This window comes from Branchiostoma belcheri, unplaced genomic scaffold (assembly GCF_001625305.1).
Source record: "Branchiostoma belcheri isolate BF01 breed outbred unplaced genomic scaffold, Haploidv18h27 scaffold302, whole genome shotgun sequence".
NCBI lineage: Eukaryota > Metazoa > Chordata > Leptocardii > Amphioxiformes > Branchiostomatidae > Branchiostoma > Branchiostoma belcheri.
In genome coordinates, this window is record NW_017803913.1 from 91,174 (window position 1) to 105,767 (window position 14,594).

At 39.3% G+C, this 14,594-nt stretch overlaps 2 protein-coding genes across 6 annotated transcripts in view; one reads left to right on the plus strand and one right to left on the minus strand.

Moving 5' to 3' along the window:
* The window catches only part of LOC109474343 (protein OS-9-like), a 31,492-nt gene extending 23,644 nt beyond the window's left edge, over positions 1-7,848 (minus strand). For 2 of the 4 annotated variants that reach the window (XM_019774633.1, XM_019774631.1), the window contains exons 1-2: positions 1,161-1,333; positions 98-199 (exon numbers count right to left, since the gene is read on the minus strand). In XM_019774633.1, coding sequence (XP_019630192.1) covers positions 98-199; positions 1,161-1,304 — 246 coding nt within the window. In that variant the 5' untranslated portion in view covers positions 1,305-1,333. Of the gene's footprint in view, positions 1-22; positions 200-1,160; positions 1,334-7,775 lie in introns of those variants that run through there. The other 2 variants (XM_019774634.1, XM_019774632.1) reach the window with 2 other exon arrangements.
* On the plus strand, positions 1,613-11,375 carry LOC109474344. 2 transcript variants are annotated; one of them, XM_019774637.1, is made up of 6 exons: positions 1,613-1,703; positions 3,495-3,632; positions 4,868-5,036; positions 7,326-8,730; positions 10,122-10,263; positions 11,126-11,375. In XM_019774637.1, exons 2-6 carry the CDS (start codon positions 3,505-3,507, stop codon positions 11,352-11,354), a joined length of 2,073 nt encoding a protein of 690 aa, XP_019630196.1. In that variant the 5' UTR covers positions 1,613-1,703; positions 3,495-3,504; the 3' UTR covers positions 11,355-11,375. The 2 variants fall into 2 exon arrangements, with proteins under 2 accessions (XP_019630196.1, XP_019630197.1); XM_019774638.1 differs by having other exon boundaries at positions 1,626-1,703; positions 3,500-3,632.
* The last annotated feature ends 3,219 nt before the right edge of the window (positions 11,376-14,594 follow it).

Genomic DNA, 14,594 nt, shown 5'->3' on the forward strand with positions numbered 1-14,594 from the left:
AGGTAGGAGATGTTGGTCTTACCTTGGTGAGACATGGTGCCTTTGCCATGGGTGCGAGGAGGTAGGAGATGTTGAGGTTCTGTTGGTTCTCCTCCTCCTGTGCCTCCTCCCCCTCCCCCTGACCTGACACCTTGGGCAGCACACACTGGTACTCCTGCCCGTACTTAGATGCCACGTACAAAACATCCGGCAGTAACGCCTGCAGATACAAACGTTTATCAGTGGGGTTCTGTACGGGGATTCCAATGATGCTACTAGTGCATGTAAATTCAGGAAGGCTAGCTATGTACTATTCTAAATCCAGAAGCCATAGGTAACCAGTACATCATAAATACTGGTGCCACAACCCTACACTACAGAGTCATGCCTTCAAGTACCAGAGTTTAATAATAATCAACTAAGGATTGAGGTGTTCAAAAATTCATTCTTTCCTAGAACTATCGCAGAGTGGAACTCACTGTCACCAAGTACAGTATATGTAGGGGCATTGTCATTAGATAGCTTTAAACAATGTCTAGAGTTAGAAGTTCAAGGGTTAGGTGTAACGTTAGTCGATGGGTGTAATGTAGTCAGCTGCCACTGGCTGCGTGCCTGCAAAGCTGGTGTGTTACGCCAAAAGGCAGTTATATACTTATAGCAAGGATTGAGGTGTAACACACCAGCTTCGCAGGCATGCGGCGCGGCAGCAGCTGTATAGAACTGTGAACACCTCCATCTGTAATTTCTCAGACCACAAACTTTTGCTACCACAAACTTCAAGTGAATTACACTGTAATTTACAGTATTGCATCTGGTATATGCATTAGTTCAAAAATATTCGATTCTTCTAATTAACATGATGCCAAAACAATCATGATGTTATATATAACGTCATATAAATTATAATTTGACTAGTCACAATTTTTGTGGTCCATTCCTAATTTAAAAATACAAGAATGAAGACTCTAAATTATTTTTTATTGATTTCCTACAGCTATAATAATTATTTTAACTAAAAATCACAAATGAAGCCTATAGTGACCGTCTAAAACTTTGAACAAGCATTGGTTGCCTGCTTCTGAATCCAAGGGCACTTTAGATTAGAATTTATGTCACACATATGGCAAGCGAATAATAATAATTTGCTGATTATTTTAACACATTTCTGACTTAGAACGCACCTCAGTCCTTTCTACTGGCGTATTTTGAATCTCGATCCCATATTTCATCTCGTTCAGCTCATCGATGTGAAGAAAACAGCTCGTTTGGTGGAAAAACAGCATCAAACTGCACAGAAACACAATTTTTCTTCCGCCTTCCGCCATCTTGGGTTTCAAAACAATGTACGCCTGCGTAGTACACGTTAGCGGTGTCACAGCGACACCTTGCGGTTCATAAATAAAATGCAGGATCCAAACCAACCACTAATACGGCTGAATACGGCGATATTCTATGAGTAGATGCTTTAGAATAGACACTAGTGATACTGAAAATGTATACTTTGCGTATTGTTTACACTATCTTCGAGGCATTTGGATTGTAAACACGAAAAACGACACATTTTAATGTTTTACGACAGTTACCAGGGCATTTTGCCGCAAATCGTTGAGCTTTGACCTTTAACCCAGTTTCAGTCAACAGTGAAAGTGAAAGTTTTTAGTTTCAGATGCAGCATTCCAAGCTGAGGGTGTGTCTGGACACTTGAGCTCTCAATCTAATCTAAGGTAGGTACAACGCTAGTCAAGAAACATAAAAGAGTCAATGTAGATCACTTAGCCACATTGTTAATCATTGGTTGAATGGCGTGTATGTGATTTCACCAGTTTCGAAGGATTTTGTAGGGTTGTAATTTGAGTAACCGTTACGTAACTAGTTTTCATCAAGGCTCTTTGATACAGACGGTCGAACACAGGACCCGGTTTCTTTACAGAGGCGTCGAGGAGTCTCTTTTCTTGACCCGTACGAAATCAAATGATTTGCCACCCCTGGTAGGAGGGATCCAATCCGGGTTGGTTGGGGGTGGGCCTGGGTGAAGATCATGGTCATAGTACGTAGTACAGTGCGGGTTACAGTACAATATACATGTAGTACAGCAAGGTATATTTTGTCGCCTTCTTGATTCTGCAATTTTCAATTTTTTTTTGTTTCTCCTGGCACAATCGTTCATCTATATTACATGTATTTGCTACAAATTGTCTAATGTTTTTATGTGCTAAATAAAATATGAAAATGACAAGACCAATCACGGCGGTCTGTCACTACGGTATTCTTTCCCATTGCTAGGCGCGTTCTAAAAGGTATCGGGCCGATTTTGGCCTACCAGTAAAACACTTGAAAATAAACAAAAAGGATTTAATGGTAAATTTCGTCAAATCAAAATGAAATTATTGCCTTAACATCCTTTTAATATTAGCTGTTTATGTTAAATCATTGATTTTTCAAAATTTCACTCCAAAAGACGATTTTTTTCGGGTTTCCGACCACAAGTCATGTCATGTTTTTAGGCAAACATCATTTTAACCTGGCTACGTATATTACCCCAGATTCCCGATTTTTATATTTTTTGACGACTAGGAATAAGATCAAAAATCGTGTTTTAGGGATTTTTTAATTTCTGATTTTAAGTCTAGTTTTTGTCGACATATTGGTGAAAAAATGATCTTTTTTTACATTTTTCGCAATAAATTACCTATAATTCAAGATTGAGGCCATTTTTCAAAAATCCCTAAAACACGATTTTCGGGACAACCGTTACGGTCATTTTGAGCCGTGAATGGGGTATGCTTGACTTTCCGTGCTTGCAGGTTAAAACGAGTTTTGCAGACATGTCAAGTCGACCAAAAGTCTGCATTGTGTTATTCGTACTGGCGTAAAGAATCATTACAGTATTCAAGGTCACCCAAGGATACGACAGTAGCTTCGCTACATGTTACATGTCCACAAAAAAATGATAGCGGACATATACTGTCCAGGAAACTGTTTGTATCTATAGAAAAGTGTGTTTTTTTAATCTGTTGCACGGCACAGAGACAGAAGGGCTTGGTTTGCCGCTTTACTGTAAATGACCGCAGGTGACCCCGAAATAGAACGCGGGTTCGATTCGAATTGCCCAGATCGAACACAGTTCGGGTTCTATGGCATGTGGGAACTTTGCAACCCAGATTTTACCACCGTGAATAACAAGTACATGTGCAAGCAAGGAAATGTTAGGATATGCTATGACAGTATGAGTCATGAAGTCACCATATATACCAGGCTGGTTTATAATTAAAACAATAGATTGTTAACTTTTAATGAAACAAATTTGCATTGTTACATTGAAAAACTTTAGCAACTAGGAAGAAAAGGACTTTCTTCAACCATTGGGGCCAAAATATGTCCTTCATTGAGCATTTTGCAGTTGATTTTATAGAACCTAAAAATTTTTTTTTGCAAATCAGAAAAAGATGGACAGGGCGAATCCGAGAAACAAGAAATTAAATCGGTGTGGCCTAAACAATGAATGTTATTCTCAGAGAAGAAGACATGGCGGACTCGGAGGAAGAGCGACTGGTGTCCATCAGCGGTCAGCTGAACACGCTGGTGTCCGAGGGCCGGACAGACGACACCGTCCCCATCCTGTGTGACCTGCGAGATCAGGACATCTCCTTGAGGTCACTCACTCACTGTCCGGTTTATCGTCTGTTGCTCCCCGTTTTCCGAGGGTTAGGCCACAACAAGTAAATTTTATGGATGACATCCTCAGCAGACTCCAAATCTAATGCGAGCGGGCGAAAATAAACAAGTCAGGCTGAAAAAAGCAAGGTCCCTACATTTTAAAATTTTTTACTCAACCATTGTACAAATGGTTTTATTCAGTGGGAACATCACATACACAGCCAGCATCATATATCACTGCATCAAAGTTAGAAACAAAACATTAAATCAGAGCCTTTTCTTGTCTCCATTCTTCATAGTTATCTGCCATCCACCTTCCGGCATGGCAACAGACATCTAATTTGCCCATTTTCGACATGTTGACCACTGTCAGAAGGCAACAAAATTTCTTGTTTTTTTTTCCAAAATCAGGCGAAAATTAATGCGCGCGCTGATGTCATCCATAAAAATTACTTGCTGTGGCCTTAGACGTACTGTACATCTGCAGCTTGATGGCAGCTTGCCACTTGTCTCTGTCCTGTGGGTTGATCTTGTCTGAGTTCAGGTGGTGGAGGTCCTCTGATCCCTTATGTTGTCAAACCATTTCCTCCTAGGGCGACCACGGGGGTTTGGACCCTCCACATCCAGTGTGAGGATCCTCTTTGGCCAATTGTCCCTGTCCATTCTCTAGAGGTGGCCGTACCATCTTAGTCTGTTGTATCTAACAAGGGCTGCGTACCTTTTCGTAACATCAGGTACAGGTACCGGTAGAGGTGTATGTCCAGGTCTGGACCTGTATCTGTACCTGAAAATTCACGCGCGTCACAATGTTCTACAACTGAAATTATTCAATAATGACAGAATTACTTGAATAAAAATAGTGTTGACAATTTGTCCTGTATCTTTCAAAGAACATCAAATATGATGAAACCATGGATGGTATAACTAGCTATAGGTTTCCTATCTCACTTCCTAGATGTCTGTCGGTAACAAAAATCTGGAAAAATATTGTTGCGAAATGAGAGAGATGGAAACTTAAAGGTAAATATCTTTATTTTAACGCTGGATGTTCATTTTCCTGGCAGGCCTCCTTGTGTGTAGTGATCAAGTATGAATTTTTGTTCCGGTCCAAAAAAACTGGTACACCGACGTTTTGGTTTTTAGGACCGGACCGATACTATTTTTTGGTCCGTACCAGTCCACCTGGACTGGTGCGCAGCCCTATATCTAACTGAACTAACATAATCCTTAGGTTGCTGAAGAAGACACAGATTGGCCGGGCGGTGAACAACGTACGCCGCAACAGTAACAACGCGGAAGTCATCGCCCTCGCCAAGAAGATAGTCAACAAATGGAGGAGGTCTGCCGAGTCACAGTATAATTCTGTAGTCTCCGCTACAGGGGAACTGCCTAATTCACAGGTAAGGCAGGGTTCAAAATAACTTTTTCTCGGGTTTTCCCTTTGGCAGCTTGAAGTCACCCAAGGCACTTTACATGTGGTTTACCCCGAAGCCGGTTTCAAGTGGCTCCATCTGAACGCTCCAAATCACTTTGAAAGCGCCTCGATCTCAAACCACTTCTAGAGGTGGTTTCGAATCGGTTTTCCCGCATCGCGATTTGCGTCTGAACGCAATGTGATTTCAATGTAACTTCGCCTGGTCATGGATTACGGGGTGATATTTCTTTATTTATATGCAATACCAACTTTTACGTGGCAGCAACTTAAAGAGCAGTAATGGTCAAATAATGTGTCCGTTCTAGGGCGAGCTTCACCGCCTCTGGCAGGACCACGTCGGCATTCGGCTGAGATACGCTAGAAGGGGGGCACCAGCAAGCAGGTCGTTGACCTCTGACATTAATAACACGCTACCTTGCGTGTTTTCATCAAACAACAATAAATGTAGCTTAAGCAAATTGTGATCGGACACTGTTTGAAAGGATTGTGTGGCACGTGGACCAGATGTGAGGAATGTGAGTTACCCGAATCGCGGTTTTGGTGACTTCACTTAAACACGGCCTTAGAAGGCAAGCCATAAGCCAGGTCACCTGTATGATGGTAGCTTTCACATGCTGGTAGATGCAGAACACAGTTTATTTCAGAAGCCATAACGTACTTTTGAACCGGGCAACCTGGAATCTCGAATAAGTCTCACACAGAAACCATGACTTGCATGGCGAGAGTGCAAGAGTGGGTATTTTGATTCCTGTAAGTTAATGCATTTAGTTAACTAGAAAGGCCAATATTTGCTTTGGAGCAAATACAGCGATGGGTTCACCACATTTAACGACATGGCAGGGAAAGAATGAGAAACACAAGGGAAAACAATGATTTACATTGATATAACTATAATATGAAGTAACATACAACTAAAACAACAGTTGGATAGCTATTCCCTACTTTATTGGTAAGGATTTTTAATTGCATAATGCAAACTGTTGATTTTCAAAATAAAAAAAAAACGTTCATGCCCCGCATTCCAATGCTGGAGCAGGAAAGCTTGAAATACCTACCAAAACACTTGAATAAAGACAGTATGGAAATGCTCTGTGCAGGTGTTAATCAAGTTAAATCCCAACAGCCAATCAGCAAGAAGAATAGAGGAAAGCTGCATGCCTATTGGTTGATGCCCTGCATTCCATTGTGATGACTCATGCCCAAACGTGGTAAACACGGCACACTAACACAGTAATACATTTGCTATAACACAGCCAAAAAACTCAAATAAAACCATTCTAAAAGCCCGTATCACAAAAATTTAAAAAACGCCTAATAATAGGGGTATTTGCCCACTGTACCTCCATACCAAATTTCAGGACCTTAGGCCCTAAAATGAAGAAGCTGAATCCATTTAAAAAATGGCAGGAGAAGACGGAGAAGAAGAAACACCAGAAAAAGCAATATGGGTTCACCACACACCACTTCGTGGTGTGGTGAACCCATAATGATGATTAGGTCTTCATTCATGCAATGATGATATGATAAATAATGACTGTTGTTGAAGTTGATGATTGGGACGTGTAGTTTCTTTTGACTGGTGATCCTTTGGGATTATTGTTTCATACTGTCGGAATACCTTTGAAGTTTCATGATAAGAAGAATACTCGAAAATACCTTGCTGTACTTTGTGATACTGACTACTGGTAACTGAGGGTGTTACCAGTTACCAACACAAGCATTGCAAGCTTAGATCAAGAGGGATAATTTCTATTCTTTTTGCAACTTTTTATAGTTGATATCATGTGCTGTTTTTCTATTCATGCCCGTAGCCAGGGGGGGGTTCGGGGGTTCAGACGAACCCCCCACAAGGCTCTTTTGGGCACTTTTTGGTCCACTTTTTATCTAAAGGTCCAAGATTTTTCTTTAAAAGATGGACTGATTCGTGTCACCAGCGAGGCTGGAATCGTAGGAAAGCTGCTCACTAAGTCTTTGTCATTGAAAAAAGTTATCTCTGATATCTTTGACATCCTCTAAAAAAACGCATCAAATGCCATTTTAGAATTCCCGAGGGAGCATGCGCTAGTAACCCTGCGCCTTCGGCGCTCGCTGGTCCATCAAGCAGTGGGAGGAACCCCCCCATTCAAAATCCTGGCTACGGGCATGCTATTGTTTTGACCTGTATCTGTATCTGTGATAACTTTTTTTGAACATATTTAATTGAGTCTCAGGATATGCCATCATTTACTCCTTTCATCTCCATTGTTCTTTGTAGATGTCTCAAATGACAGAAGAAACTCAGATGTCTCAATCACAACAGACCACAGGATGCCCAATACCCATGGAACATCATCAAATCAAAACGGAAAGAAGAGAGGAGAAAGAAACCGGGCTTACTCAAGATTTTGAATCCCTACTTCCACCATCAAATAGAAGTGCACTGCTGTTACATCCTAAGGACAAAGGAACTGGTCTGGTCTCTACTCAAAACAAAGATGCTGAACAAGAACATGACAGGGAAACATCACAAGAAAGGCAAGACAATCTTCTTTTGCAGCAGACGCAACAGTCCAACAACAGCGAATGTCCAAAACCTGAAAGTTACACAAGAAACAAGACAAGTTTGACAACTGGTCTTGTTGAGGGAATCCGTGCAACAAGTCCCAGAGATGGAGTTATGTCAGGTGAACCTGGTTCTGATCATAACGTTTCACAGCTAACTCACCTGTCAGAGGGACACCAGAGCCAACAGGCAACAGTACATGCGGAGAAAAATAGTGCCAGAGCAGAAGAAGGTCACCCAAGGGCAAACACATCCACCAATAACTGTGTCACAACACAAAACACCAGTGAGAGATCAACCAATACTGTCACAACACAGAACACCTGTGAGAGACCAATGACTGAGATACAGTCTCTCAGGAGAGATGTGTCACAGATTCAGAGGCAGGTTGCTCGGATCGAGTCTGTGCTGACGATGCTGTTCACTCCGCTAAAGCAGAACCTGGACCGTGTCAGCAGCAAACTCAGCGCTTTGGAGCAAAGACAGACAGCTAGAAACTCCCAGAATGCTGTAGCATCTTCCCATGATGCACTTGAAGCTGAGGCCCTAGCATATCCAGACTGGCAGGGTACCACAAGTTTAAGTACTGGGCCCAGTTTTAGATCAAACAGTGCATCCGGTAGCAACACAATGACACATCGTCCCCAAAGTAGTTCCAAACAGTCCTTGTTGCCTCTCAAGGTCAAATCAGAACCAGTGGATCATGGGTATGACCTTGCAACTGCCAATGATGAACTGCCAATTACTCAGGAGACAGGGGGTTCTCCGAGTCAGTTACTCTTGCCACAGATGACTGAAGACGGATGTGGCATAAGATTTGAATCACTCAGTAGTGACACTGAGAAGAACAAGACTGCAGCTTGCCCCAATCCTGGGCCTTCGACAGAACCAGACATCAGTCCAAGAAAGAAGCTAAAACTGGATCATCCGAAGTACTGCAGTCTTCCCTCCTGGATGGCTGGAGGGTCTGTGGGGAAATCTTCAGGTTTTCAAGACAGGTGCAGTTACTGTACTAGTGATGTGGAAGGGTTGAAGGTTGTACGAGGGGAGACCGATTCTGAAGATGATTCTGATCAGGAGGAGGGGGAGCCAGTACTACAACAGTCTCCTCCAGCAGGTACGGTCTTCAATGTTTTACTTTTAGCCTGTTTTAGCTTAAAAATTCTGTTGAAGCCTTGATGACGACCATGATCAGAAAACACATAAATATTTGATCAGTGATCCCACAAACAGAAACACACAGACACAGATGCACGCACGCACGCGCACACACACACACACACACTAATAATGATATATGTACCACATTGATTATGTACACACACACATGATGTACATTTACACATACACACACACCCAAAGTCTGCACACATACATGCACACAATGTTGATTAATATAAGAATATATGCTTAAGTCAGTTATTAAGTTGGTACATTAATTCATTCATTTATCATGTAATTTTTGCCTCATGCATATGGTTTATAAATGGGACTGGGGGCAATTTGCATAACGGTTACTATGGTTATCAGAGAGGCATTTTGTACATTTGTAAATTCCATAAATACATGTAATGAAAGCAAAAGAACTACAATTATGATGACTCTATCATTGTGAATCTTGACAATGTACCTCACTTAAGTTTTTATTCCCACCACAACTACAGTGCGATATTAACCTTTCTCCCTGCTGCCTAAGCCCGTTTAAACCATTATCATATAGCCGGGTGACGTTGACCAATCAGAAGGCTCCATTCCACATTCCTTATGATGCCTTAATGTCACAAATAGAGTCAAAACTGGGTCTTTATTTATCCCAATCCATACATTAAACAACCCAATAATCACCTGCATGACCTCAGGTGACCCAAATAGAACACCACTCTGTTCTAAAAATACCAAAAATAACTTGTGTTCCAATGACCTCGGCTGACTCCCATAAGAATACCTGTTCCCTGCCTTTGACCAGCAGATAGAATACGACCCTCCCCCAGTGACCTCAGGTGACTCCAGGGGGAACTATGTTCTATTTAAGTTTGTATGTGTTATACAGGAATGTGTTACTCTCTACTGTGTAAGTTTGGATAGGCTATATGATAATAGCGTTAATGTCCCGCCCTTTCTCGGTGAATATGGTGTGAAAAAGCCTTGTCAGTTGCTATAACCACCTCATAAAGCCACCTCGTTTGCTGCGCTCACTCAATGGCTTTATTCGGTGATTATAGCAGCGGAAAAGGCTTTATCACACCATATTCACGTCTGGGCGGGTCATTAACCCTTAAATAAAGATCGGAAACCAAATGGCTACTTCGGTGTTCTAGAGGTTAAAACATCTGACTTGTGCCTATCTTTGGGTGTTGGTTTTTTTTTTTGCCTCTTCTTTTTCACATCTCAACTCTTGAGCTAGATGTAATTCTTTGCAGAAAAATTTGCATAATCTATCATGGAATGATCCTGTTCTGCGCAAAAATTTCTAGCTGTCTGTCGCTTTCTCCCTTTCGACATTTCCAGTCCTAGAAACACCAGACAACCCAAGTGCCTCTAACGCTGAAGCAAATTTTGGTGAAAAGGAAACTTTTGATGCACAGGAAGAAAGTCAACCACCTCAAAGAGTTGCTCTTGAGAGTGACTTTCGGCCGGAAAGAGTGAAATGGTGAGTCAAACATTACATATTTGTCAGTCAGAATGATGTGATTTCATTGTCAGGGCACGAAATTCATTTTTGGGAATAGGTGCACTGGTGCACCCAACCTAAAAAATTGGGCGCACAAAAAATATTTTAGGTGCACCATGTAAGATAAAATACAAAACTAAGTAGAATATGTCAGCAAAAGCTATACTAATTATGTTTCATCTCAAGAAAAGTACTATAACAATGATTGTATTATTTTTTCTGACACTCCGATGTTAAGAATATCTAGTAACTTATTACTACACTTTTAACATCTTTACATGTGTTAAACCTAAGAAAATATTTGGGTGCACTGGTGCACCCACAGAAAAAAATTGGGTGCACAGCTCCAAATTTGGTGCACATGTACCCATGTATTTCGAGCCTGATTGACTTTTGTCCATAGATGTTCTGTAGATTCAAGATGGCAAGGTGGTTTTGTGGTTTAGATTCTTGCCTTGGAAATTCTTGTCCAAAATCTGATGAGAAGATAAATTCTAGCAAAAAAGCAACCAACTTGCAATTGTCAGTAAAAAAACAATGAAAAGTTTCTTATGCCTATTAAAAGCTAGACTGACTGTGTAATGTGTGAAGATTTCTGAAAATAAAACATACATGATTGTCAATCATAATCACTTGTCAGAGTACAAAAATTACAAAAGTTTCTAAATGAAGAAAGCCAATTGCAACAAGAGCAACTATGTAATTTATACAGCACATTAAAGACAATTAAATTTACCTAGATGTGTTGCATACAGGATGTAGATGTATCGATTCACCTAATAAGGATTTTGCTACATTTTGTATCCGTCATTCTTTAACAAAATACTTCCTGATTTTCCAGGTTGAGGCAACGCATCAAATTCTCAACTGTCGACCACCTGATCAGTTGTAGTGAGTTGAAAAGTTTGCTCCGTCAGCATTTTGGATACACGAGCGACCAGGAGCTCGGTCACGCTGTGAAAGACGCCTTCCCGGATGTGACTCGGAAAAGAAGACGAGTTAAAGGAAGACTGATGTTCTTCTATGCTGGACTGCAATGGGTGGGGTCTGAAACCCTGTCTGATAATTAGGCCACACCAATTTAATTTCTTGGATAAGGCCACACCAATTTAATTTCTTGGATAAGGCCACACCAATTTAATTTCTTGGTTAACGAATTTTTCTAGAAAAATAATGGAGCGGGCGGGTGAAATAAAAATAAAAATAAAAACAGGCCTAGGCATCCTATTTTGGCCCAAAATGGTACGATAGGAGCCATGAAGTCAACACACCAGGCTGGTTCAAAATTTAAACAATGAATTTTGAACTTTTGATAATACCATTGCATTGAAAGATGGAATGACTGTAACAACTAGGAAGAAAAGGACTGTTTTCAACTGTTCAGGGCAAAATATTAGCATTTTGCACTTGATTCTGAATTTTTATTTTTATTTGCAAATCAGAAAAAAATGAAGTGGGAAAATCCGTTAACCAAGAAATTAAATTGGTGTGGCCTAACGGATTTGCTTGCTTCATTTTTTTCTGATTTGACAAAAAAAAAATTCAAAAATCAACTGCAAAATGCTCATATTTTGCCCTGAACAATTAAAAACAGTGTTGAAAACAGTCCTTTTCTTCCTAGTTGTTACAGTTATTCCATTTTTAAATGCAGTGGTATCATTAAAAGTCAAAAATTGGTTGTTACAATTTTGAACCAGCCTGGTGTGTTGACTTCATGGCTCCTATCATACCATTTTTGGCCATAATAGGATGCCTAGGCCTGTTTTTTTTTCTTTTTCGCCCGCCCACTTCATTATTTTTCTAGAAAAATCTGTTAACCAAGAAATTAAATTGGTGTGGGCTTAGCCATAGTTACAAAATGTACATTCATGTTTTATACTAACTGACATATGGTACATGTGACCTGCATATAGAGAAGAGAATACTGTTGAATTGTAATATAATATATGTTTTGAATTGTATTATAATATATGTTCTGATACTCAATGTTTAGGCTACACCAATTTAATTTGTTGGTTCTCGGATTTGCCTCTTAATTTTTCTCTGATTTGCAAAAAAAAAAAGATTCTGGTTCTCAAATATGTCCATATTTTGCCCCCAACAGTTGAGGAAAGTCCTTTTCTTCCTACTTGTTACATTTTTTCCGTCAATACAGTATTTTGATTAAAAGTTTATTTTTTGTTTAAATATTAACCCAGCCTTTTGTATACTGACTTCATGATAATAGGATGATCAGGGTTTTTATTTTTATTTTTTTTTTCGCCCTGTCACTTCAGATTTTTTCTGAAAAAATCCAAGAAACAACAAATTAAATTGGTGTGGCCTTAGATAATGTCATATGAAAACTTGAGGGGTGTAGATGAATAAGGATTCACTCTTCACACAACCAACAGGTTTATTCAGCTGATGTTTTGGTGACTTTCACCTTCCTCAGGGCAGTTCTGACAGGTTCACATATTATGCAGGTGTCACCAGCACCGCAATACATGTAGATGCATTCCCAAACACACTACTTCTACACTGTTACAGGGAACAGTATCAACAATGCTGTCCCAAACGTACATGAGAGTTATATATAAATTAAGAACTTCAAGATTTCTTACATTTGTAGATGATAGAAATGTTACCCTCTATTCAGATAATCTTGTACACTATTTCTATGTCATGTTAATGTTAATGTTAATGTCATGTTCTTTGACAGTTATTAACAGAATGAATAATTGTTCATAGGAAATAAAAAAAAAACTAACCATAGTGACTCTTGTGTTTTGTTACAATTTACATATATTTACATGTATTAATTTATGTCCTTTTTAAAACTCATATCTATTATCAGAATGAATAATTGTGCATATTAGGAAATAATAAAAAAATCTAACCATGATGACTCTTGTGTTTTGTCGTAATTTTGCACTTTGTAAGGAATAGGACTGTCTAGTACTGATTCTCATCAAAAGACAACAACTGTTTTTAGCCAGCCGAAACAATTAGCGATAAAAAGTAAAATATCCACAATCATGAGTCATTTATTTAATTGCTTTAATTTCAGTGTAAGTTAGCAGCTGATAAGTTTCTCTGAATAATAACAACAATAATTATTGTCCATATATTAGGGGACAATTCTCTGTGAAATTTATATTTTGCAGAATTGAGAACAGTATAGAGAACATGTAACTATGTAATTAATAAATGAATAAAAAACGTATCATAAAAATGGCAATGCACCACAAGTACATCATGTACCTACATGTATATACCTATTATAATGATTTGTTTCATTGCCAATAAATGTGAAATACAAAGTGTGATGAGAGTTACCAGCAGTACTATATTATTGACCACATATTAAGTTATAGTACTATAGGAGCTGTGACTACATTACATACAAAACTTTCCTTACCAAATAATGCTGTAACAGTTCACGTTTATGCTAAGGCCATACCAATTTAATTTGTTGCTTCTCGGATTGCCGTGTCCATTTCTAAATTAACTGCAAAATGCTCAATGAAAGACATACAATGTCATGTATTTTGGCCCCAACTGTTGAAAAAAGTTCTTTTCTTCCTAGTTCTTCAGTTGTAGCATTGCAATTTCGTTTCATTAAAAGTTCAAAATCTATTGTTTTAATTATGAACCAGCCTGGTATGTTAACTTCATGGATCATATTGTAACATTTCCAGCTATCATGGGGTGCCTTGGCCTGTTTTTTTTCGCCCTGTCGCTCCTGATTTTTTCTGGAAAAATCTGAGAAGCAACAAATTAAAATGGTGTGGCCTAAAGAGCAAGAATTCAGAGTCACTTGAAGAACTTGGTCTCCCCCCAGAGTTTAAGAAGCCAACAGTGATCACACCTGTGAAGATCACACCTGTGAAGAACGTGGTGAGAGGCCCATCACAGGATGAACCACTTCAGGAGTTTGCCTGCTTCACTCAGGTCAAGATGCTAGACGTTTTTTGTCCTTTTTTCCATTGACAATTAATGACAATGACAATGAACTTTATTATTCGTGCCCTACACGGGCCAAATGCACTTAAGTTAAATAACATGGGTACAAGAATAGAATAAGCAATTATTACATTTGTGTGCTACGTCTCTATCTACAGGATCTAACTACAGGATGTCTTCTCTCTTTTTGAAACATGTTTGAATAAATTTACATAGTTTTTCATTTACATCGTAGTGCTTTGATGTCATATTAATATGTTTGAACAATTCTATTTTTTGGCAAGTATGCATATTTCTTTTCTGACTGTAAGAATTCATCTGCGTAGAAAAGGCTACATAATATACAATGTTGTTTATGATTATCA

Coding starts and splice junctions, on each gene's coding strand:
- LOC109474344 (XM_019774637.1), top strand. CDS start 3,505: ATGGCGGACTCGGAGGAAGAGCGACTGGTGTCCATCAGCGGTCAGCTG. Junction 5,037..7,325: donor GGGAACTGCCTAATTCACAG/GTAAGGCAGGGT, acceptor TGTTCTTTGTAG/ATGTCTCAAATGACAGAAGA. Junction 10,264..11,125: donor CGGCCGGAAAGAGTGAAATG/GTGAGTCAAACA, acceptor CTGATTTTCCAG/GTTGAGGCAACGCATCAAAT.